Below are 26,184 nucleotides of genomic sequence, written 5' to 3'. Positions count from 1 at the left end.
GTGGACGCGTCGATGCCCATGGGGTGGCTGTGGATGGCTGGTTGTATGGCTGTAGCGTAGGTGGTTGATGCAGTGTCTGCTCTTGCGGCGGATACGAAGGGGCCATCGGCACCTGGTGGTACGGCGTCGGCATAGCGGGTGGTGGACGTCGGAGAGCGGCAGCGTAGCTCATAGGACGCTGCTGAGAATCAGGACTAGCCGTAGACAACGCTTGGTGGATTTCATCGCGTACGACTTCAGCGATCGATGCGATGGGATTTTCGGCAACAGGATTCCGCAACTTCTGCAGTTCCTCGCGAACTAACTCCCTAATCAAGTCTCGCAAGCAGCTCTGACTCTCAGACGTCATGGCGATAGCATTGATTGGGACATTGCAGGACATGCGGTCATATTGCCTGCAGCGTTGATGAAGGGCCCGCTCGATAGCCGTAGCCTCCTTAATGAAGTCAACCACGGTAGTCGGAGGGTTGCGCAGTAGCCCGGCAAAAAGCTGCTCCTTGACACCGCGCATGATGTAACTCAACTTTTTATCTTCCGGGTTAGCTCGTTGCGGGTTAGCTCGTTGCGGGTTAGCTCGTTGAAAGAGACGAGTCATGTCCTCGGCAAACATTGCAACGGTTTCGTTGGGTTTTTGAACCCGTAGCTCCAATAACTGCTGCGCATGGTCCCTTCTATCGATATTGGCGAAGGTATCGACGAACTTCTCTCGAAAGTCGGGCCAAGCTGACAGATTGCCTTCTCTATTCTCATACCAAGTACGAGCACCGTCGTCAAGGTAGAAATAGGCGCGTGAAAGCTTTTCCTGTTCTGACCAATGATTTACCTTGGCAACACGCTCATAGTGGTCAAGCCAATCGTGAACGTCTTCATGGGCACCGCCACTAAAGCGATCGGGAACGAGGGGTTGAAAGAGGGTCACCTGAGATGGGTGCGTCGGAAAGCTGCCTTGGGGCGCCTGTTGCGAGCTTGCGTTGGCCATTGGTTGAGCTGTGCGGTGCCTAGCAGGTTCCGGTGAGTGAGTCAGCTCTGGCGCGAGGCCTCGCAACCGTCGACTGGAGCGATGCACCGGTGTTTCTACAGGTGACAATGCGTTTGGATTCGATGAGCGGCTCCCAGCGGGCGTGTGGAGCATCAGACAGGGTTGCGGCCCAGCGCCTCCACCAGTGTCGCGGTACAACGCGAATAAAACACAGATACACCTTGGGACGACGAAAGCAGCGTGTCCTCGACAGCTCAGTCACAAGATCGTCTTTTTCAGCCTCGAGAGAAGCTAGAGGCCCACTACCTCGTGCCCACTAAACGCCCCATCATCGTTATCGTCCACATGTAGACACGCGTCAATATCATCTATATCTTGTGGAATACGTTTCTGCTCCTACTTGACTCGATGAGCATTTGAGTCACTGAAGAGAAGTCAACTTTCGCAAAATCATAATCGCCCATCTCGTCGGAAAAAGACAAAGGACGAACCACGTAGGCTAGTGTTAATCTTGTTTAACTTAAGGGACCCCGGCTTCAAGTCTTCATCACAACGCAAAATAAGTCTGCTCACGCAGAATTTCGATGGAGGCAAAAATGCTTGAGGCCAATTTTGGTTTATGGGCACGTTGAAAGAATCCCGAGTGGTCTAAGTTTCCGGAGACCTTCACTACAGCATACATTATGATCACATTCATGTTTTGAGACAATAAACCTAATCTATTATTAATCAGATTCACTTTCGCAATAGAAATAGCACTCTAACTGAAAGAAAAGCTTCGTGGTTCAAATAGCCGCGTTTCTTTAGTTACAGGCAAAAAAAAAACAGCTGCTTACACAATGTATGACTGCCAGCAAGTAACAGACGAAATAGCCCACAGCCGTAGACCGCCAATAAGTGTGCACCATCGACACCAGGTCACTGTTTTGGAGTATTGCATTGCGCACGAGTATATGTTGGATACTACAGCGCTTGCACTCTGCTGATCCCTTTGATAGCGTTAGTGAACTGTCACTCATAACCTGAGGAGCGTGCGATATACAAGCATTAAAAAAAAGCATCGACACAGAACGGCAGCTCTAATACGTACTTTGTTCCGTGCAGGTGACATGTTTCATGATGAACATGTCACCTGCACGGAACAAAGCTCATACATAACATACGTAACAGTGACAAGCCGTTCTGCGGTGCAGTTCAGGCAGCTTTGCCCCGCCGCGGCGGTCTAGCGGCTAAGGTAATCGGCTGCTGACCCGCACGTCGCGGGATCCAATGCCGGTTGCGGTGCATGACTGCATTTCCGGTGGAGGCGGATATGTTGTAGGCCCGTGTGCTCATGCAGATTTGGGTGCACGTTAAAGAACGCCAGATGGTCGAAATTTCTGGAGCCGTCCACTACGGCGTCTCTCATAATTATATAGTGGTTTTGGGCCGTTAAAATCCACATATCTATCAATCATGTTCAGACAGCACATGTTTTTGATTAAGCGATATTGATAAAAAATAACATCGCGAACAACCATGGTTGATATGATTCTAGTGTCATAGCTATTCAATACGCGCCATTGAGGTCGTCTCCTGAATAGCGTGCTTATGTTTGTTGGTAGCTCGTCCGTGCTGTAGACGAAACACACTTAATTCTTGGTCTGGCGGTCTCATGCCGCCAGACCACGAATTAAGGTCATCCTCTTCTTTTTAGACAGTTTACAACAATGTCACACATAAATATTACCCTTAGAAGGAATACATCGTCAGTATGAAACGTATGTCCAATGAAAAGTAAACTAGCATTGTCTAAAACGTGTAGAGGAATGACAAGTATTTTTGTAAAATGTATAAATATGCCAAATTTTATCATAGACACAGCCTGGCAGTTGCTACAAAGTTGGCAAGTATTTTCACATTTGTTTTGAAAACAAACATTGCTTATGTCTCTCTGCATTGGCCGCTACATGTCAAGTTACTGAACTCCTGAGCGAGCGAGGCTCATATTGGCATCCTGAAAGTAACGCTATTAATTTTTTGGTACCTATTGTAATTATTTGTGGTAAAAATAAAAATTCTCATTCACAGACATTTATTTCCATTTCGACGTCATTAAGGCATTTCTTTACTACTACATACCTGCATATCTATTTTGCTAGTATAAGCACGCCGTCAAAGTGGGCCTTTTTCGAGTAGGTGGACTGTCAATGTGCATGATTTCCGGTGGCCAGAACGCGGCAACATGTCTGGACCATGGGCCATTTTGTGTCACAAACGTGCGAATCATTCCTCCTCGATCCCCCCAAAAGAAAGGTACCAATGCAGGCATCCGCGACCTCTTACAGGTGCCCGACGCCAGAATTTACCGACTGTTCAGTGGTGCTTTCTGTGCTGATAGCGTGTACTATTGAATCCAATATTGCGTATAATGTCACAATTAAAAATGGGTTCATTATATCCCATAGTGAGACGCTATCACGCGTAACTCTATACAGACATAAGCTACTATAAAATTATTTGATAAGTTCCGGTACATTCTAATTTGTACGAATAATTCTCGCTAACTGAGCACTTTGCGTGCAAACTTTGTTTGGTTTAAACGTTGCACGTGTAACATAAATTCTCCTTTAGAAATCAGAATTTCGGGTTAGTGCAACAAAAACATAATAGTCGAAACTTACCAGTGCGAAGTGACGGCAGTGATAACGTTGCTTACTTTTTTCGGTAATGGTAACAATAACGAGTTACCTTTCTTTCGGTGGTAACGTAGGATAGTAACGCGTTCCTTTTTACTGCGAAGGCTGTTATGAGAGCATTTTCGGGTCACGAGCAGTTGTCCGCCGCCGCCGCCACCGCTACCGGTGTCTGTAACCACATCACGCGAAATCAGAAAAAAATTGGTAGATCCCACGTACAGTGGGAATCGGTGATATGCGAAGCATGAATGACAAATTTTGATATATCACTTTAAAATCAGCCCAACGTTACGAGCTGGAGGTAAATAATGCCGTGCATCACTTCCGTGTCATGATTATCATGTTTGGGTGTGTCGTTTCCTTCGTCATCTATTCACGTCATGTGATAGCAAACTTAGTATATGTGGAGCTAGTGAAACGGCCGCGAGCACGCTATGAGTATGGTATGTTCTCATGTTCTTACATGGCACGCGTGTCACGATTATCATATTTGCACCAGTCATACATTTGGCAATCAGTTGACACCCCGTAACACCAAGTTTGGTATATGTGGGGCTAGAAAAAAGGCTGCGAGCGCGTCATGAAGGGCCCAATATACTCCAATGTAGCGTTGACGCGGCCGCACGCTGGGCACAGCAACGCTACGTTAGCAAAACGCGAGCACTCCATAGTCTGACGCCAGGAGCGACAACCGTCCGCCGACGCGGCCTGACGGCAACCAGCGCGAAATGCGACATGCTGCATTTCGCGCCGATACCATGGAGTAACATTACTCTATGCCGATGCGTTACCCGGACAGCACTGCGTCTCCCTCTTTTTGTGAAGGAGTGACGCCGGACGCGCTGAAACGTGAATGCGTTAAAGCAACGCAGCGTGGCGCGCGCCTGCGAATATATGGCAGGACCGGCGCCTGGCGTGGCAACGCCGGCGTGGCGCGATGAAATGAACGCCGGCGAGCACGCGCACCGCGTCATATAGAAATGTATTGGCACCTTAACTGTGGCATGTAGTCATGTTTTCACATGACACACATCTCATGATCATTATGTTTGTACCAGTCACTTACCTTCTTCATTCATTGTCGTCACGTAATACCAAGTTTGGTACATGTGAAGCTAGCGAAACGGCCGCGAGCGCATCATGAGTGAAGCATGTAGTCAGGTTGTTACATGACACGCATCTCATGTTTATCATGTTTGCACCAGTCAAATACCTTCGTCATACATTCGCGAACCGTAATACCTAATTTTATATATTTGACGCTAGCGAAGTGGCCGCGAGGGCATCATGAGCGTGGCACGTAGTCATGTTGTTACACGACACGCATGGCATAATTTTCATGTTAGGGTCTGTCACTTGTGTTTGCCATGCAATCGTGTCAAGTCATATTAATTTTGCAACATGCCATGTGAACGAAACACCCGCAAGAGCGGCACGACCACGAAATGTAAATCATAATATTCATGACATACATATCATGATTTTCATGTTATGACTAGTCAAATGTGTTCTTTACACAGTCATGTTATGCAATAACAAGTTTGGTATCGATATCATTATTGAAACGGCCAGGAGAGCTAAAAGTTGTAGGCGGATAGATAGATAGATAGATAGATAGATAGATAGATAGATAGATAGATAGATAGATAGATAGATAGATAGATAGATAGATAGATAGATAGATAGATAGATAGATAGATAGATAGATAGATAGATAGATAGATAGATAGATAGATAGATAGATAGATAGATAGATAGATAGATAGATAGATAGATAGACAGACAGACAGACAGACAGACAGACAGACAGACAGACAGACAGACAGACAGACAGACAGACAGACAGACAGACAGACAGACAGACAGACAGACAGACAGACAGACAGATAGATAGATAGATAGATAGATAGATAGATAGATAGATAGATAGATAGATAGATAGATAGATAGATAGATAGATAGATAGATAGATAGATAGATAGATAGATAGATAGATAGATAGATAGATAGATAGATAGATAGATAGATAGATAGATAGATAGATAGATAGATACTCTCAAAGTCGCCGAAGTTCGCTAAGAAATGCTTCGCATTTAAAAAAAAATTAGCAGATTCCATGTACAGTGGTAATCGATTATATGCGAAGCACAGATGAGAAATTTTGATATGCCACTTTAAAATCAGCACAACATTATGAGATGGAAGTAAACGATGCTGTACATGGCTTCTGTGTCATGATTATTATGTTTGGATGCGTTGTTTACCTTCGTCATCTATTAACGTCACGTGATACCAAATTTAGCATATGTAGAGCTAGCGAAAGGGCCTCGAGCAAGCTAAGAGCGTGGTATGTTGTGTTTTTACATGGCACGCGTGTCAGGATTATCATGTTTGCACCAGTCATATATTTCGTGATCCATGGACGTCACGTAACACCAAATTTCGTATATGTGGAGCTAGCGAAATGGCCGCGAGCGCACCATGAAGGGCCCAATATACTCCAATGTAGCGGTTGACGCGCGCGCACGCTGGGTACAGAGACGCTACGTTAGAAAACGCGAGTACTCAATAGTCTGACGCCAGGCGCGACTAGCGTCCGTCGGCGCTGCCCGACGGTAACCGGCGCGAAATGCGACATGCTGCATTTTGCGCCGATGCGTTACCCAGACAACACTGCGTCTCCCTATTTTCATGATGGGGGGACGCCGGACGCGCTGAAACACGGATGCGTCAAAGCAACGCAGCGCGGCATGTGCCTGCGAATATATGGCAGGACTGGCGCCTGGCATGGCAACGCCGGCGTGACACGACAAAATGAACGCCGGCTAGCAAGCACACCGCGTGACGTCGAAATGTATTGGCGCCTTGTCTGTGGCATGTAGTCATGTTGTTACACAAACATGCATCTTATGTTTATGATGTTTGCACCAATATCGTACCTTCGTCATTCATTCTTGTCCCGCAATAACAAATTTGGTGAAATGAAGCTAGCGAAACAGCCGTCAGAGCATCATGAGCGTGGCATGTAGTCACGTTGTTACATGACAACATGACACCGCCGTGATGCAGCTTGCCTGTGTTCCTGGTTTTCGAGTTGCCGTTCACTCCTTCGTTCTAACCCATCAGTGTAATTCGGGCGACGCTCAAAGTCGCATCGGAGGTACCGGTGGTTCACGGGGCCGTTGGTCGAACGCACACTGATGGCAGACAACGGCGGTGTCCAGAGCTTGCACTTGAGCAAGTTCTTCCTTAACAACTCGTCTTATAATCGAAGAGATGCCGTCTTGCGACGGAAGGTTGACACTTGCAATCGTGGGCACATGGTAAAGACGTCCGAATTTTCATAGAATTCTCCTCCTCGTTAACGCGTTCTCCTCCTCGTTAGCGCTTCAAGCGCTCGGCAGTATTTCCTTAGGTTGGAAGGTGTGTGTAGGTCTTCCTTGGTGATAAGAAAATTGTACACGTCTTCCGCGATTCCCTTGAGCGGATGACCTACCTTATCTTCGTCAGACATGGTCGCACTCACGATTCCACAAAGCTTCAAGACGGCCTCGATGTAGGTGGTGCATGTTTCGCCAGGTAACTGAGCTCTGCTTGAAAGCGCCTGCATGACTTCAGAAGTCGAGTCACCAAAGCACCTGTTCAGCTCCTCCGCGAAAATGTCCCATGTGGTCAATTCACGCTCGTGGTTGTCGAACCAAAGAGACGCGGTGCCGACGAGAAAAAAACACCACGTTCTCGAGCTGCTTAGCAGTGTTCTAGCGGTTGCTGCGACTCACTCTTCGATAGTGCTTGAGCCAATTCTCAACATCGTCATCCGGCTGCCCCGAAAAGGTCCTTGGTCGACGTTCAGGCGTGCCGCAGTGAGGTTGTCCTGACGGGTGAGCATGTTGCTCATCAGCAACGAGGCTGTTATGGCCTGCTCCGGCGTCCTCCATGTCTAGTAGCTGCGGTGACAAGCCTGCCAAGCGTCTGCTCCATCGCAGAATCAGTAGAGCTGGGTCGTCCAGATTTATGTACCCGGCACCTCCACCAAACTGTCGCGAGTGACTGTAATTAATTACAGATGAGGTGAAATGGCGTTGGGAAAGAGCGGCGTACTTCTTAGACAGGCTTAGTCCGGTTCACCCAACGACACAGTTCAAGCGCTGCTCCACTACTATTCTTCTTCCGCGCCCCGTACGCTCGCGCATCTACGTTGCAATATATATATATATATATATATATATATATATATATATATATATATATATATATATATATATATATATATATATATATATATATATATATATATATATATATTTATTTATTTATTTATTTATTTATTTATTGAAAAATCCTTACAGGCCCTTTACAGGACATTGAGTAAGGGGGGTAATTGGTGAAGTTTTACAGATCACACAAAATAATTCACGAAGCGTATCACAAATAATTCACAAAGAGTATCAGCACAATGAAAGTATGACGCGGATCGTAATATAAGTTGAAGTTAACAGGTGATAACAAGAAAAAAGAAAAGGCGATTTCATAGTGCACACACGACAGTGGGAACTGAATACAGTCATTATAGCATATGAAGGCGACATCAACCAAAGATAGCGAGCTGGCTTTACCTCAACGACGTGCCGTTATTTGGTTATAAGTTGCAGAACATACAATAGAAAAAGCACCATATATATATATATATATATATATATATATATATATATATATATATATATATATATATATTTATATAATAAGGGCGTTGTTACATAACTGTTTTTGCTAAGGCGAAAAAAGGAGAGTGGGAGGGGTCGTAGCAGCTTTCAGTGGGGTGCATGCCCCCCTGATTTCGAACCTCTAAGAGCGATGGCCTCCACTGCCCCCCCCCCCCCTGGTTCCGGAGCGCCTGCCGACACACCAATGTCAATGAGCCCTGCTTTGTCTACAATCCCGGATAAAAGCTCGGCACTCCTGTCTCGCTGATTATTCCGATTGCTACGTTCATTTAGGTCACATGCACAATTGAAGTCACCCATGAGCAGAGTGACACGGTCTGAGTCAATTAGACTGGACATTTTCCAATTTATTAAAGACGCTTCGAAATCTCATTAAACGCATATAGGTTGATAATTCGCCATGGCGTTCCTTGCAACACAAACAACATATGTATTGACCCTCGTTATCAACACAAGTACTCATTGCTGAACGTGGCAGGCTCTTTCTCAGAAACAACCAACAGCCCGCAAATAATCATTTTGCATGGGAAACGCATACTATTTACTATGACAGAAAGGGTCGAAGAGCCCTCTCTGTCTCTTCAACGCTCTTAATCTTTCTCTCCTGGATGGCGACAAAGACTGAAAAGTCTATACGCAGCTTTCGAGTGAAAAGTCTATACGGAGCTGCGCCTCTTTCTGCGATGACCTGAGGCCACGTACATTCAGTGTTGCAAATAAAAGTCGTTCGGACTTCGCCAGGGTGGCTACCTTATGTTGCGCTTGTTGTCGCGTGTAGTCAGTCGGGGAGGTGAATGGTGAGCTTTTTCTGAACCCCTACCAGGCCTCCTAGATCGTGACTGCCAGCAATTTTCTTTCTGAGTATTCGTTCGGCTATGGCGCGTCTTCTTCTTAAAAGTCACTGCATCACCCTCGTTGCTTGATCCTGAGCTGTACGTCGCCCTGCGCTTAGGCATTGCGTAAGAAACTTTCTGTGGTCATTTATGGTTAGCTGCTTGCAAGAATCTCTTCGTCATTTGCGTGCAGGAACTTCATCTGTTTTTTTTCGCGTCGGACGCCTTTGCATCTTGTGCACCCTTGTTGGTGAAGTTCGTGGAGTCTGTCATTGACGGAGTGTCTCTTGTTGCATCCAGAACTTCTGTGGCATCTATGATATGTTCTTGCAGGTTATCGTCATCGTGCTGTGTGTGCTGTCGTAGCTTGTTAGAATAGGTCACAACACAGTTCTCAGCTGAATGACCGAAGCGCCGACAGTCAACACAGCGAGGAGACTTGCGGTTTCGACGAATGTACCGAACCTTATTTGAGTGAAAGCAGAGAGGTGGGCGGCGGGGGATTAGAACGAGACTTTGTACTCCGCACACAGTCAGAAGGTGACTAACGTCACCCACTCAGACTCCATCAGCAAGGGACAACACAACATCGTGATTAAGAGACAGCATTTTCTCCATGCCTGATACTTTCCAGCATTCTACAGACATTGACTTGGTTTTCCCGAAAACATGCAGTGCCTCTCGAATGTAGGCGTCTTCCAAATGATCAGGTAGCCAAAAAAGCTTCATTCTTACTTATGTGAGTTCCAGGTCAATTACAAGGCATCTACGGCTTTTGACGAAAAATTCACCTGGTGTGACTAGCTTAGTTTTCGTCAGCGTGGACTTGCAAGCGACCATCTATACATATCACATTTGAAATTGTCCCAGAGAACTTATCTCTTTCAGTTCAATCAATATTGTCCTAAAGAGCGTCTCAGAAGTCCTGAACCCGGTAAAGGTGACCACCTAAGTCCGCATGTAGGAAAACGGAATCCATGACCAACTTACCGGTGGGAAGACGAGGCAACACAACACGGTTGTCATTGCCGCTGGCTGAAGCCTGAGCAGCATAGCCGCTGGCTGAAGCCTGAGCAGCATCCTTTGCGGTAAAGAACATGGAACAAGTGACCGTTCGAAACATCCCTGAGCTACATCGATGCTTGTGACTTGTCAAACTTGCCTTAGGAAGGCTTGATGTCAGGTAAGCAATCGCGTTAATACGACTAGTAAAGCGCTTTACAACACCAAAAAAACAACCAGTCATCGCACAATGCGAATAGCGTAACGAGTGGGCCGTCCAATGCTCAAAAGCATCACAAAACCTTGTTCTTGTTCCCCTATTGACTGTGGCACATACCCACTTCAGCCATTATTCCTCATCGTCGTCAGCCACTGCGTGGACAATTGGCACAATATTCCTTGCAAGTGTGCATGCAGCAATTAACAAATGAGTGTTTTGAAAAGGCTCTAAAAAACCGATCTTCTAGCTTTCGCTGAGACAGTGCTGCGCCTACCACGCAGGCCTGGCGTATTTTTTGTTTGAGTAACGAGTGACTTATGTAGTTACTTATTTAGTAACGTATACAACATTGTTTATAGGCGAATGCATTAGCCATTATGCGAGTAATTTTTCTTTTTCAGAGCCCTTCATTATTTTACACTGCTAAACACGAGTGCCACACGTTTCAGCTCTCGCTGGTTAACGGACTGCTTCAGCAATATTTTTTTTTGTGTCAAGTGTCCAAAAGAGTTGATGTCACAATAACCGATCATTATCAATCTTGATTGCACTTGATAGACCAGCAGCTCGCACTTATGTGACTTTCGCTACAATGCACTTTGACAATGAAATTTCAATCCAGAGAGAGAGAGAGATAGAGATAATTTATTTACAGAAAGGTAGAGAGGTCGGTCTGAGCTACAGTTTCCTCTGGCCTGCTAATCTACACTGGACAAGGGTGACCGGGAAGTAAAAGAGAGATGAATGACAAGGATAAGGTACGGATAGGAGAGCATGGTCTTGTTAGGCTGGGGTAATCTACAGGCGCGCACCCACTCCAGTGGCTTCTAAAAATGCGACGACAGCTCTTATCACCATATTCATGCTGCTCGCCTCAGGCCAAAGACGTAACACAATCTCATCGGTTAATGGTCGACTAATATATCGTCCAATCGAAGATATGAGAAGCTGGCGTTCACTTGCGTACGCTGGGCAGTCGAAATATATATGTTCGAGCGTTTCTGGCAACTGACAGTGGCCACAATCAGAATCTGTGTCACTAAAGCCAATGCAGTGGATGTAACGTCTCGTGCAAGCCACACCGGAGTGAATGCGGTGGATGATGCCTCAGATGCTTCGCTTTAACTCGTGAGGCATACGGAACTTCATTTTTGAGTCCCATTTGTACAGCCGCTTATGTTGGTGTTCTGGTTTATTCCAATGCTCCAAGATAAAGTTGTGTATTATATCTCCAGGCAATATTTTAAAGTCTTCTCGAGAAATACAATGCACACTTCGGGGCATCATTTAAAGCTATTTTAGCTTCAACGTCCGCCTCTTCATTGCCCATTAGGCCACAGTGAGGATGTGTTCACTGGAATGTTACATGATGTCAATTTTTTGTAACAATGCCAAGGAGCTCTCCGATTTCTGTCAGTAAAGTTTTTACGTACCTTGGCCACCTTGCAACCAAATCCTGCCAGCCGCGTTACTAGCTCTACGGAGACTTGGCACGTACCTTGTCCTCGCACAAACTACGGATTAGAAACACTACGTTACCGCCTTCCAAGTGTGATGAACAAATGGAAACTAACAACTGATAGTCTGCGTATATTGTCTAAAAGTGAAATGTTATATCGGATGTGCTGATTGTGTTGTAAATGAATGTTGGGTGATTTCTGTAATGGTTATTCAGTTTGAATTCTTTAATGCATTGCTTTGTTATGAAAATTTTTGTATGTATTTTAGAGTTGTGATTCTATTATTTGCTGTCATGGGCCACATGCGTGTTTCTTTTTGTATTGTCGCTTTTCGCTGCCTGTAATGTTTGTAACTTTTTGTAAATTTGTAGTTTAGATTTTTTTCTGGGTGAAGGAGCTAGTCAAGCTGTGAAATGCAGCTTTTTTTTCCTTCACACCAAACCAAGTATACATTGTATTTTCATGTACTTTTCACGTGGTTGAATAAACTCAAACTCAAACTCAAACCTCAAAAGTACGACTGGACCTTGTCCCATGAAGCCATCTATAGTTTGAAGAGCACCTTTCGCATCGCACAGCATCATCCATCTACGAGCGGGCTCTCCGGACACGAAACGTATTGCCTCACGAATAGCAAGAAGTTTCGTGGCAGTTTATGTGGTTTGTAACCCAACTGGAAACGTGGAACTATCTTTATTTGCTGAAGGAAGATGGCTGTGGCGGAGTTACACGATGTGGTAGGTCTATCAGCATATACGTGTGCTACATTATAGTACACTGTATAAATGTGCAGGAGTGGAAGTTTATTTAAACCAATAGATTATATAAAGAACTTCTTTATAATGCCAGGAATATAAATCCTGACAAGTGGTTTAGGCAGGAGCCATGTAGGTGTCTCAGGAGCACGAGGGAGAGAAAATCTTCAGTAATTTGTTCTCGGACCGCAATTTAGCCCTTGAATAACTGCGTTTTCGGTGGCTGGAAGGGAGTGCTGATAGGGTATAATTCCTGTGTCCAGTCATCAGGCGAAAGTGCAATCGAAGAGGCTCGCAGAGTACATATTCTTTGATGGGACAAGCCTGCGCTTCGGATAGAGTTCCCGTGGTTTATGTGCATCGAGGTAAACCCAAGCATGAGTACTACCGTTGAGCTTGGATGTTTTATAGCATGCTCGCACAACTGGTATTCGTGCGTGAAAGCACAAGGATGCTGTATTGTAAGTACCCTACGAATAAAGATTGGTACAGTTGAAGGACAGCTGCATCTTGCTCCGGTTATGACCCGAAGAACGTGAACAAAACTCTTTATTTTTGGCTCTGCCCCGCCACGGTGGTCTAGTGGCTAAGGTACTCAGGTGATTATCCGCAGGTCACGGGATCAAATCCCGGCTGCGGTGGCTGCATTTCCGATGGTAACGGAAATGTTGTAGGCCCATATACTCAGATTTGGGTGCACGTTAAAAAACTCCAAGTGGTCGAACCTTCCGGAGCACCCCGCTGTGGCGTCTCTCATAATCATATGGTGGTTTTGGGACGTTGAACCCAACATATCATCACCTTTGGCTTCAAGACAGTTATTTGTTTTGACCACGATAGATTTCGGTGGATGATACACCTTGAAATTTGTGTTGCTCTACAGCACGAATTTCTGTTCTATTAACAGTTCGTGGGCATCTTATCATTTCTTCTCGTGTAAATGCAAGCATTGCGCAATTTTCTGTTGATAGTGCGAAGCCCTGATGACGTAGGTACCTCACTGTGATGGTCACGGCACGTTGCAGTCGAGAACGCAGTTGGGGGCGAGTAGCTAAAAAAGCCGAAATGCAGATGTCGTACGCATATGTGCTCACCTTCACCTTATCAAGAAGTTCAGCAGCAAGTCCAATCGAGGTGATGCTAAAAAGTGTTGGACTGTGAACACTCTTTCAGGAAATTTCACAGTGAATGTTATTAGGATCTGTATATCCATCACTTGTTGGCATATACAAAGTTTCAATCAAAAGCTATACATTCTTAAGGTATCATCAGACTGGCTTTAAATGTTCTGAACAATTACACGTTATGCCGACCGAGCAAGGTCTTTGGTGGTGGCTCTTACTCTGACACTAACATTCTAAAAGGAAGGTGTTACAGAAGGGTTCATTCTTGGCCCCTTCTATTTCTGATTTACATAAATATTCTCCAGGACATCCTATGCTCTCGTTATTGTGTATTGTATGCTGACGACACCACCATAAGCGTGCACAGGGTTCCTCACCATGCGGGGGGACGTGCGTCGCAGCGCCCTCTTTCTAAAACAATGTGCGGGGCAGATTTTCTGTTCCCCCTCTCTTTGGTGAGGGGGGGAGGGGGTGGCCACCCTTCCCGTGCGCACGCCTATGAGTCATAAGGAGGGCCAAAGTACTTCCATATCGAATGTCAAAAAAAAATCACTTTGCTAAAGGACCAAGTTATATGTACTAACAAGAATAACCTTACTATATAATCGCCTCAAAGGTTCAGTTTATCTGTTTGAAATCTCAGAGACCTTTGTTAACTTCAGCTGTTCTAACGATAGTTCTAATACTATTCATGGTTATGATTCTGTCTCTTTTCTCAGAGCAAATTTAAACATTACTCTTTGTTTTAGTGTGTTAACGCTAAAGAGCTCGTTTTTTAGCAATTCCTGCGTCGGCGCCGTTGCTTGTGAGCGTGAAACCATCTTGGCCATGACCGTAAAATTGAGATATTTGCGAATATAATAAATAAAAATCTTCAGTCTGAGTGAAATTCAAATTGAGGCCGTTAACATGGCACGGAGGTGTTCTATCCCACTGCCACGCGTCTGCTTGGAAACATGGGGAAAACACCTTCTTCTGCTTGGAAATGGTGTGTAAATAGCAATCATACTTTACAATCACAAGCGTCCTACATACAGTTTTCGCAATGAGAAATTGGGTGATCCTTAAGCCTCGAGTTTAAGAGTTGAACGCGAAGGTGATATCCTGTCCCTATATTGCGTACTTCAAACACTCAGGGCATATTTTTTTTCATTTTATGATGTTCCTCGGGAAACTTAAGTTGTACATTACTATGAATTATTCTACGTGTGACCGGTTAGTACATTAGGGAGTTGTTCAAGAGATCGTGGTTCAAACTTTGGAACAAGAAAGACGGCACAACATGATATTTTCGTGTGGTCGGTGGGGAAAGGCGTCCGGCACATCGTGCAATGCCTTTTGGCTCTCTGGCTTTCATACAACGCGCATGGAAACAGAACGTGGGCTGTTCGCAAGGCTGGTTTTTACAGCGACCTTGTATGTCCTGTGGTGGCAACGCTGTTTAGCGGAAGTACGGTGTAAGCCTCCACAAAATATCCCGCACTCCGGAAAATGCGGCTTATTGTGTGGAATTACCTCGATGAGTAGCTGAAAACACACAGCGAAGAGGCTTTCCTTCGGCGATGGCGCACACGCTTCTTCAAAGTAAGGAACCGACAGCTGGAGTTTGCAGTTGTTCTTTACTAGCCATGCGCCCACTCTAGTACGCATGCATGCGTGGCATTCTCTGAAATGGGAATAACTTGATTTATTTGAAGTTTCATTTAAGCTGTAGTATTCAGATACACAAAGACAAATGAATTTCAGTGCTCATTTGTATGCGATATGTACAGTGTCTTTACTTGTCGTCGATGTTTCGTTTGTGTCAAGATGTGTCAAGGTTCATCGCAGCGTGCCCCCATATCTATTAGGTCCACGTTTGGGGCTGACTTTGAGCCCACCACCCACGTGTCGCAGCACCTCATCCATATATTGTCGATATATGCGGGTGATCACTTTGCGCCCCCCCCCCCCCTCTTATCCAAAACTAGGAATGTGGCTGCCCCCCCCCCCTCCGCGAGCACGCCTGTGCGTACGAGTGATGCAAAAAATTATCGGGTGATGTCGTCACCATAACATAAACGATGCCAAAATTTGTGATGCCATCATGTCGCCTCATTGTGACGTCGTCGTTTTACACTGTCGCCGTGATCTGCCAACCAATCACGGACGCAGTGCAAAAGAAAATGAGGTGCAGAAGCTTCAATTAATATACTTAAGACCCTGCAGGCAGTGCAAAACCACATTCGATGCAGAAAACTCTCATGGAGGGGGGGGGGGGTTAAATAAATTTATCGACTGAAGAAAAACAACGTGTATTTCCTATGCTGTCTTATATAGGCGACAGCACAATTAGGGACCTTGTGAGTTGTTATTGTTAATAGTGGCATAAAAGGTAAGCATTTCCAGTTATTGATCCCGTGACCGATTAGTCACGTTAGTTACACAAGAGTGCCGATCATAAACCAATTGAACGAGTCGCTAGACTTACGCCAATTACCTCTTTTTCTCAGTACCGTGCCCACACTTGAAGGGCACTTACCGCTTCTTATGTGCTATTTAAAGCTTTCAACTGTCCGAAAAAACAGCATAGGTCAGTAGGAAGACTTAGAAAATAAACCTAACGCACCAAATAAAAGAGGTATCAAACGCATTAGCATGAGCTAGCCACTTACTGCGCGCACACCTGCTATATTTCAGTGGTTATTTATACAATTTCTAGCCTATGATCTTCTGCAGCACGTGTACATTCGTCCTTCCACACAAAACTGAATTAAGCCCCCTTCGCTCATGATAAAGAGCGTCCAGAAAGTGTTTCTCACATGGCCAGGCATGTCTGTACCATTGCGTTGATATACCAACTAGAAGTAAAAAAACCATATCTCCCTTTCACATCACACAGACACGTTCTAAGCACGGTGAGTCAAAGGAGTGTTGCGTTGCAAAGACATAGTATTCAATATTGCCAAAATTATCGCACTGTTGGCTAACAGCCGCGAAAATATCAAGTGCGTAGCAGACCCCGAACGTTTTGCCACGGCTTTCATCGCGCGAAAAGCCTACGACGAATGGATAGATTGATGTATCCGGCTCATGCGATTAGACAGCGAGGTGGCTCAGGCCACCTAATCATAAAGTTATGTACTATCACTATGTGTTTAAGGATTTAATTTCACCCCCGCCTTGATTGTAGCCCCGAATCAGTTAGCCTACTCCTGGTTATTCCTACCCCTTTAAAATCTATTTTGCCTTCACTATCTCTAAACCCCAATGCTTTGAAAAATTCCGCGCCATTATCTTCAACTATAGGGTCGAGCCCTTTACAGAACATTATCAAATATTCAGCTGTTTTCTCCTCCTCTCCACACACACTGCACACCGTGTCTGTGCCTTCGTATTTGGCTCGGTACGTCTTGGTCTGCAATGCGCCCGTTCTGGCCTCGGACAGCAGAGAACTACCCCGAGAATTATTGTTGATCTTTCCCCTTGCAATTTCCTGCTTGAAAGTTCAGTAGGTCTCCATTGATGATATCGTAAGCATTTCAATCTTCTACAAGTCCCTCTCTGTTTCTTTCACCTTTTTCTTAACCGATGTTTCTTTTTGACTTGGTATTCTGCTGTTGTCTAAATACATGCTTGACAATTTTTGAGTTAACTTCCTCCATTTCGTACCAACATTCTTCATGTACAAGTAGCTGAAAACTTTCCTAGCCCAACGCTCCTCTCCCATTTTTTTTCTCAATCACTCCTAAAATTATATATTGCTGGTATCTTCCCTGCTCTCGAACGATGTCCATTCCATGTCTCCCTGTACCCCCTGATTTCGGGTATTCCCGTGTGCTCCCAAAGCAAGTCGACCTATGCCACGCTGTTTAATTTCCCAACTTGCTTGAACCTCTGATTTCATGCACAAGACCACATTGCCGAACGTAAACCCTGGGATATGACTCATTTCTAAGTTTCTCTCACAACGTCATATCTATTGTAGTTCCACAGTGCCCTACTTTTCATTACAGCTGCATTCCTGTCACCCTAAGTCATTACGTATCTTTTGTGCTACCCTTAGGTACTCAGCGCCATTATTTATTCATGCGCCCAAATATTAGTATTTATTCAATACTTCTAGCGTGACTTTCTGTATCTTATGCTCACTGCCTTTGTTATCATTAAAAAACGTGATTGCCGGTTTTTCCCTCCTGAACTTCAAGTCGAACCTATCACACTCATTACCACAGATGTATATCAATGCTTGCAGATCTTCCTTGTTGTCAGCTAATAATACTTTATCATCTGCATACATCAATGCTGATAATGACTGTTCAATGTATTTTCCTTGCTTGGCAAAAGAGAGGCTGAAGCCGAGTTGACTACCCTCTAATTTGGCTTATAGTCCCTGTAAATACAGCATAAATAACAATGGTGACAGGGGTCATCCCTGTCAAAGCCCGCGTTGTATTTTTATTGGTTCAGATACCTGTTCTTCCAATTTGATAACTACCTTGTTGCTTTTATAAATATACTTTAGAAGATTAGTTATTCCAGTTTCTACATCTAGAGTGTCCATTATTCCCCACAAGTCTTCTTGAATCACACTATCGTAAGCTCCCTTGATATCTAGAAATAACTGCCACAGGGCCTGTGTTTTTTTTCCGCTACTTCAGTACACTCGTCAATGAAAAAATACTGTCATTTCATTTCCTTCGTTTACGGAACCCATTTTGTAGTTCTCCCAGCTCCTCCGCCCCCCCCCCCCCTCAATCCCGCCCATGTGTCTAGTCTTTACTATCTGCATCACCAGCCTGTAAACTACTGATCTCACTCTTACAGGACGGTAGTTGTTTGTGTCAGCTTTTCCTCCTTTCCTTCATAGATCATGCTCATCCTGCTTGGTTTCCCCCCACTCCAAGCCGCTGAAGAATTCCAAGCCGGTGAAGAATGACATTGCAGAGCAATGTCATTCTTCACCGGCTTGGAGTGGAAGGAATGGTATTTAAAGAGCGCTTTAGTCGACCGGAGTGTGTACATCCAGCATACGTGCTGACACGAAAAATGCAAGGATAAATCGAGAGATTTTAGGCTGATGCAGGCTGTTCAAATCGCCACCTCGATGGATAAAAGCTCGTGATACCTCACCCAAAAATGACTTGATTTCTGCAGTTCTCGTCAAGAGCGAAAAATCGCCGACTTACCAAAATACTCCAAATGTTATGCCTTACAAATCTGCTTCCACGTTCCTGTCAACCTTGCACAAAAATATGCTACTAATCATAGAGGTGCGCCATGATTATATGCATACCCCCGACTTTTCCACAGAAACCTCATTCTTTAAGAGCTCAATGGTGTTACATTGGTAGAAGCTTAATAATTCTAAAAAGGCCTCCACCGTGGTACCACGGGCATACCTGAATTCTACTTCATCATTATATTCAACTATGCATTCCTCAACGCGTTGCATCAATAAGTAGAAGGGAGTAGAAAAGGTCTTCCACATCAATACTTATAGCCGTACATGCGGAGAACTCCATGGTAGACAAAAATGAAACAACTTGCTTTTGGAAAACAAATCATAGATTGACAAAGCATGCAGGTGTTTCTGAAAAAAAACCTGACACTGCCATGTGCCACGTTCAGAAACGATAGAGCGAAAGGGAACGCCAGGCTTGTGCGTTTTTGCTGCAAAAAATAAAGTCTACGTCAGAAACGTTGACCGTTTTAAAGCTACTGCCACACTTTCTAAATTTTGGTTTCCGCACAGGTCAAGTGCTCGTTTTTCGGCATTTTTTGGTGTCATCTCAGCTTACTTGAAGTTCTTCGCCACCGCTGCCCACCCTTCCTCAGCAAACATGGACTCTTCTAGGACTACGAAGTTGCCTTCATTGTAAGTCACAAGTAACCGTGCTGCCTTCGCAGCCAAGGCCGAGGATGTTGAGCTTAAGGAGCCCCCGCAACGACATCAATGCACTTCGAAACAAAATGATCCATCTGTCAATCCGCGACAAAACGTGCAACCTTGCGCGTAATGCTAACCGTTCTACAGTCTTCAAAGGGGTGTCTAGAAAGCGTTTAGGGTCGAGGGCCCAGTACTGTTTCGTCATAATGATCCAAGGGCACATTTTCTATAAGCGGCGGTTTTCCATCAGCAGGCCTGAATTTCTTGGCAGCCTGTAGACTTGGACGCACATTGTTCCACAGTAGCTCCGTGAGTATTTTTGTGTGGGCAGTCCACTGTCAAAACATATTGATGTTTAGGCGGCGCGTTCTCGGAGACACGCAGTCCAGCTTCAAGCAGTCTCTGTAGTGTCACTCCTGGCTTTTACACTCGTCACAAACCATCCTGAACATCCTCGTCACATGGCCAGGTGAAAAAGTAGAAACCCAAACACACCTTTGAGCTTCGGAGGGCAAAGTCGTCTTCGGAGATGCCAAGTGTACACTCGAGCCTTGCACGCACACAAGGCCACAACTGGTGCCAAGGTAGCAGCATTGATAAGGTCAAGGTTGAAAAACACAGAAAAAGAGCTCACGGAACCAGAAATAAAGTGAAGAAACACTCGCTCACCTCTCCGTTTTGCTACACTTTAGGGGCTTTTAGCTTGTAGGTATACTTCTTTACGTTACCGAGTGACCGGATAGAATCTGCGCATGCGTGGGTCTTTACGGAGCGTAAATATTTACGTTTCCCGCTGAATGTGGTTTAAAAGTTTAAGTTTCCCACCATATAGACGTCAGACTCTGCCCAGGTGGCACTGCGAAAAACAGTGCCACCAGCGCCCCCATCGACGCGCCGGCCGTAAATGGGTAGTGCAAAGAGAGCCGCGCGCAAGCCAACGTGCATCGACCCTTCTCTTTTGTCGGTCTTGAGGCGCAGTTTCTTGAAAATCAAGGACCTGGCAAGCTTCTTCCGTCATTCCAATCTCGCTTCAGTAAAGTAGGAAGCTCATCAAAGTGAACTGTGGGTACACCGCAAAAGATGTTTCAGTTATTTGGGTGTGCTGCAGTTCCAAGTGCAAGCTGCCATCGCATGACATCGACTTCGAGGAAAACACTCCGACGTGCGTCCTTCATCGCCCAAATACGTTAAACTTGGGCATACACATGGTTTTAAAGTGACCAAGTACATATACGAGCAATCTATCTTACGATCAGTGGTACGAAGCTCGCTTTATCCGGCACTAATGACTCTCACGATTTTCGTCTTTGCAGCTGCATTCTTTATCGATCTGTCGCTTCCTGTGCGTTGAACTGTTGCTAGAGTGTTAAGATGACGGTTGTTTTCTGAATACTGCAAGGGAAGATCCGTGCGTGCCATTTTCTCAGTGAATAACTAAAGGCAAAAACGAGGCCCCCGAGATAGCTATGGCAATCGCGTAAACAAACTGCTAAAAAAAAGCCTCATTGTGGTCGCGATCATTTTGCGATTTAGCTTTGAGACGTGCGTGTTCTCATTTCCTAGTTATAACAGGAACTTAGCTCCTTCAAAGCTCTACATACGTAATGCTGCGTAGTGGCGACCACATCAGATTATCAGTGGTCGTGGTGATTGCGAGTTTATTGCGCGCGTCACCTCTTTACTATTGCACAGCGCGCACGGCGCTCAGGGGCTCTCTTAAACGTCATAATCAGTTATCACAGTTTTCTGTAGTAACGATCGAGCGCATTATCATAAAGTTTTCATTATCACACTTTTTCATGCGGCTGGCTGTGGAGAACGCGAGTACTTCACTTACCCAACACGTTTACGACGGCCCGTATCCAGCGTTCTCGCCGTTCTGCTTCGTAAAAGCTGCAAAAATCAGGAAAAATTAAGTCATTTACGTCAGCGGCGATTCGCAACGCAACCGTAGCGCCGACAGGGGTAGGTTTTGTACAGCACGGAGCTGTTGTATCTGCTCTTGTTCATGCCGTAGTTCTGGCAAGTGAATCCGCAGGCACTTTGTGGTGGTTCAGTGATGCGTCCGCATGCGGAGAGAAATTCGTAGCTCTTTTTCAAAGTGTTCAATGTGCAAACACACATAATGTTTAGCTGAATCTTTGTTTCGCACGCTGTAGTTGCACCTGGTTGCGCACCAACTACGCACGGGAGTCGGGCTTTGCACTACTCAAAACTGCGTCTATAGGTGGCGTTGCGTGTTCGCAAACCTCCAGAGTCTCACGTCTATAGCCTTTACGTTTATCACCCTATCTCGGAAATCCACCTTCTTTCGTAGAAACTTGTGGTATCCACGATGTAGGACTCGAGCCGCCAAGTCGAAATAAGCCGAACTGCGAGCGCAAATAGCCATTACATTGTTTCAGCGGGATTACCAAAGTTAGAGTGTCCTGGAATACAGACACCGTGAACGTGCGAACTGCTGAGAAGCTGGATAGGTGGCGTCATCTATCGAGGCAATAGTGAAATAGGTAATCAGAAAATTGTTGTTGCAGAAACGTCATGCATTGTACGTCTGATGCGAAAACCGCGCAGCATCGCTATCACAAATGAGTTACCTTTTTAATCATTTTCACTTAAAAAGATTACGCGTAAGTGAACGTGTTAATGAGTGCGGTTGCAAAGAATATCGCAAGATGTCGACATCATCGTTACAGTAGCGTTGTATTTTTTGCCATTTTGCGCATACGGGGATATTGTATGCGATAAACGAACGTCTCGTGATTTTGCCACAACGGTGATTCAATCCTATGTAAGTTCAATGCAATTTATATGCAGTTAGCATCACCATTTATAGTTTGCGAAAACATAAAGGTGTACGCGTTCACATACGTACGTAAACGTTTATGTACAAGGAGCTAAAACGTTCAAAGATTTCCGTTTCGGTAAGACGCTGAACGCAAACCGGTATCCGGTAACACGTTAACGTAAATAACTATACATACAAACTGAAACTACCTTTTATTTCTAGTTCCGGGAGTCTTGCCGGTAGCGTCTATTGTTGTGGTGAAGGTACTCTCACTGTGCGCTGGGCAGCACGACGACACTGTAGATAAAAGAAGTAGCGAGGAACAAAAACTGGCATATCGCACGTACACTGGGAATCGATGATACGCGAAGCACGAATAAGAAATGTTCATATATCACTTTAAAATCAGCACAACGTTATGAGGTGGACGGAAATGATGTCGTACATGACTTTGGTGTCATGATTATCATGTTTCGATGTGTCGTTTACATTCGTCATCTATTCACGCCACGTGATATAAAATTTAGTACATGTGGAGCTAGCGAAATGGCCGTGAGCACGCTATGAGCGTGGTATGTTGTCGTGTTCTTACATGACACGCGTGTCAGGATTATCATGTTTGTACAAGTCGTATGTTTCGTCAGCCATTGACGTCAGATAATGCCAAATTCGGTATATGTGGAGCTAGCGAAACGGCCGCGAGCGAAGCACGAAGCGCCCAATATATACTCCAATGCAGCGTTGCCGCGCGCGCACGCTGGGCACAGCGACGCTACGTTAGAAAAAACGCGAGCGCTCTATAGTCTGGTGCCAGGCGCGATCAGCGTCCATCGGCGCAGCCCGACGGCAACCGGTGCGAAATGCGACATGCTTGTGATGCAGGTTTACTATTGAATAAATTGTTGCTCGGAGGGAAAGCCTCGGAGCTGAGAAATGGCGAAGCCGTTTAAGGTGTGAAAAGAAAAGTAGAAACTTTAAGCATAAACAAGAGGAAAAAAAAGATCAAGTTGTTATGAACGGACACCGAGTTTAAGCTGGCAAATAAAAACATGTCCTGTAAGTTGTCCAGTTGTAATCTTTATAAAAAAAATTCAACAGTCACCGGTGGCATTGATGGTGGCGCTGGCTTGGTGGGTTGAGGCGGCGGACGCTGGCGATGTCTCAGCAGCTGGAGTCACGCGCTGACCAGCACGGCGACACTTGGCGGAAGACGAGGTAGCCCTTGCCTTAGAAAGAACTGCGGCCGCTTACCGCTGGTGGCTCATTTCGAGGAGATGATCACCACCCAGAAGGTTCCACCCTCCATGGGTGGTTCAGAATTGGAGTCGAAGCCCGGACACCTGGGACGTGACCTTGAACGATCACGGCCGGAACGAACACCTGGGACATGACCTTGAACACCCACGGCCGGAACTCTGAAGGCCGCGTATCTCCAAGTACACCATGGGCAGCTGGAGCGTCCTGGCCTTGTCTGACTCCACGCGTTAGGGTCCAGAACCCGACACCCCAGTCGCGCAACACCCTGGATCGGCACTCCACCCAGCTCGATCTCGTTCTGCCCCCGACTCGTCTTCCTCTTCTCCCCTCTCGTGCATTGGCAGCGCAACCTTTCGCGCAAACTTCTTCCTTTTGGAGGGCCGCAGTTTCATGCGTGACGTTTCGCGCCAACGTCATCGTCTTTCCGCCGCTCAATCGAGAAGCACCGCTGCCGTTGCCTCCGAGCACGTTGTACATAACACCACGGTGCCACCATACTTCACAAACACCACCACGTAACTATACTACACCACAATAGGCCCCTTTTTGGGAATGTTATTCTGCATGAAAAACTGCTGCTCAATTCTTGGATGAAGTCACTCAAAACACACACTCACACACGGTAGGCCGAAAACCGAGTATGTCCAGTGGGATTATGTCAGCGGTTTACTGCATTGAGATGTACTCTCACCATGCTGAAATAGTTTCACCAGTGTATAGTCACTGAATTCGGCTCATGTAATCCGCCCCGACATTTTCAGATCCCTTGATATGCTCTACATGGAATTCATATTCCTGCAAGGCCAAACTCGAGCTCAAGACTCTGCTGTTGAGGTGTTTTGCCAGCGACAAATATTGCAAGGGTTGATTATCGGTCTGAACTACAAAAGGGGTTCCGTATAAATATATACAAAAATTTTCTATAGCCTACACAAGAGCTAAGCACTCACGCTCTATACCCGAGTATTTCTGTTCTCGAGGTAATAACTGTCGGCTAGCGTATGAGACTGGGTGTAACACCGAGTCATGGTGTTGCATAAGGACTGCGCCGATGCATGTATCCCAAGCATCACTGCGTAGTATGAAGGGTCGTTTGACATCCGCAGCCTTGACGATCGGCACTTGGGTGAGCGCCTTTTTGAGGATTTCGAAGGCGGCTTCCCTCTCGCTGTTCCAGCGGACCTTGTTGCTTTCTCTTTTCGTCGTCATTTCGGTTAGGGGCTGAGCCTTCTCCACGTAATGGGGTATCAAATCACGATAACACCCTGTCAGACCAAGGAAAGAGTGAAGTTGCTTCTTGCTCTCAGGTCGTGGAGCTTTTGCTATCTTCGAAATCGTGTCTTCCACCGGTTGAATTAGTCCACCTCCAAGTCTATGGCCAAGGAAAACTACAGACGTCACGCCAACTTCACACTTCTGAGGCTTCATCGTCAGTCCGGCCTCGTGGATCCTCCTCAACAGGTACCGCACGGTTTCCGTGTGTTCTTGCCATGCCGTAGTGGCGATGAGCACGTCATCGATGTAGTGTACGACACTTGGTATACCCTGTAGAAGGCGTCTCATTAATCGAGTAAAAACAGCAGACGCCGTTTTGATTCCAAATGGCATGTACAAGGAATGATAATGTCCTGATTGAGTGTAAAATGCCGTTTTTGGCTTGAAACTCTTGTCCAGAGGCACTTGCCAGTATCCTTTAGTGAGGTCGAACTTTGAAAAGAACTTTTTAGCTCCGGTCTCCGCAAATATGACATCTGTCCTTGGGATAGGTTCCGTGTCGGAAAACAAGACATCGTTAATCCAACGGAAATCGATGCAAGCACGGTAGCTTTTATCTCGTTTCTTAACCAGCACCAACGGTAAATTGTATGGAGAGTCGGACCGTTCAATCACTCCAAGCTTGAGCATATGTTGCACCTCTTTTTCAATGACTTATTTGATGGAAAAGGGCAGTGGATATTGTTGAGTGTGGATGGGCTCAGAGGTGGTCAATTACAGACGGCATTCCAATAAATTTGTTTTTCCTGGTATTTCCGAAAAGACGTCTTCGTGACTTGCCAAGATCTCGGAAAGTTCATTACGCTGGCTTTCTTGGAGGTCTCGGCCAAGCTTATCCGCTTCTATACCAGAGCTCGCAGTAGCCTTGAAAGTAGGTATTGGCGTATCGGTATCTTCCTCCTCCACTACAATAAAGGTTGCCGACCGTGATGCATTTTCAGGTTGACGCTCTTCATAACGCTTCAACATATTCATATGAAAGAGCTTAGTATTTTGACCCACGTCCAACCAGTAATCAAAATTTCCTCTCTTTCCCGTGACTATAAAGGGTCCCTTCCAATGCATCAGTAGTTTCTTCTCTGTACTTGGAAGCAGTATGAGGGCTCGATCACCTATGTTCAGTCGACGGGTTTTACTTCCTCGGTCATAATACTTTTTCTGGGTCGCTTTGGCACGTGACAACCTCTCTTGTGCCAACGATATGGTTTTTTCTAAACGAT

General features: G+C 45.5%; 1 protein-coding gene across 2 annotated transcripts in view; it reads right to left on the bottom strand.

Annotated features, from left to right (window-relative positions):
- Window positions 1-22,727, bottom strand: part of LOC119173316 (uncharacterized) — a 74,269-nt gene extending 51,542 nt beyond the window's left edge. The window contains exons 1-2 of one of the 2 annotated variants that reach the window (XM_075894465.1): window positions 22,642-22,727; window positions 21,482-21,537 (exon numbers count right to left, since the gene is read on the bottom strand). Coding sequence is in view for 1 of the 2 variants with exons in the window: in XM_075894464.1 (XP_075750579.1) it covers window positions 1,816-1,887 (72 nt within the window). In the remaining variant the exon portion in view is untranslated. Of the gene's footprint in view, window positions 1-1,815; window positions 1,896-21,481; window positions 21,538-22,641 lie in introns of those variants that run through there. The other variant, XM_075894464.1, reaches the window with a different exon arrangement.
- Between the last annotated feature and the right edge of the window lie 3,457 nt (window positions 22,728-26,184).

Source organism: Rhipicephalus microplus, chromosome 5, assembly GCF_043290135.1.
Source record: "Rhipicephalus microplus isolate Deutch F79 chromosome 5, USDA_Rmic, whole genome shotgun sequence".
Lineage (NCBI taxonomy): Eukaryota > Metazoa > Arthropoda > Arachnida > Ixodida > Ixodidae > Rhipicephalus > Rhipicephalus microplus.
This window is presented reverse-complemented; position numbering and strand designations above follow the sequence as displayed.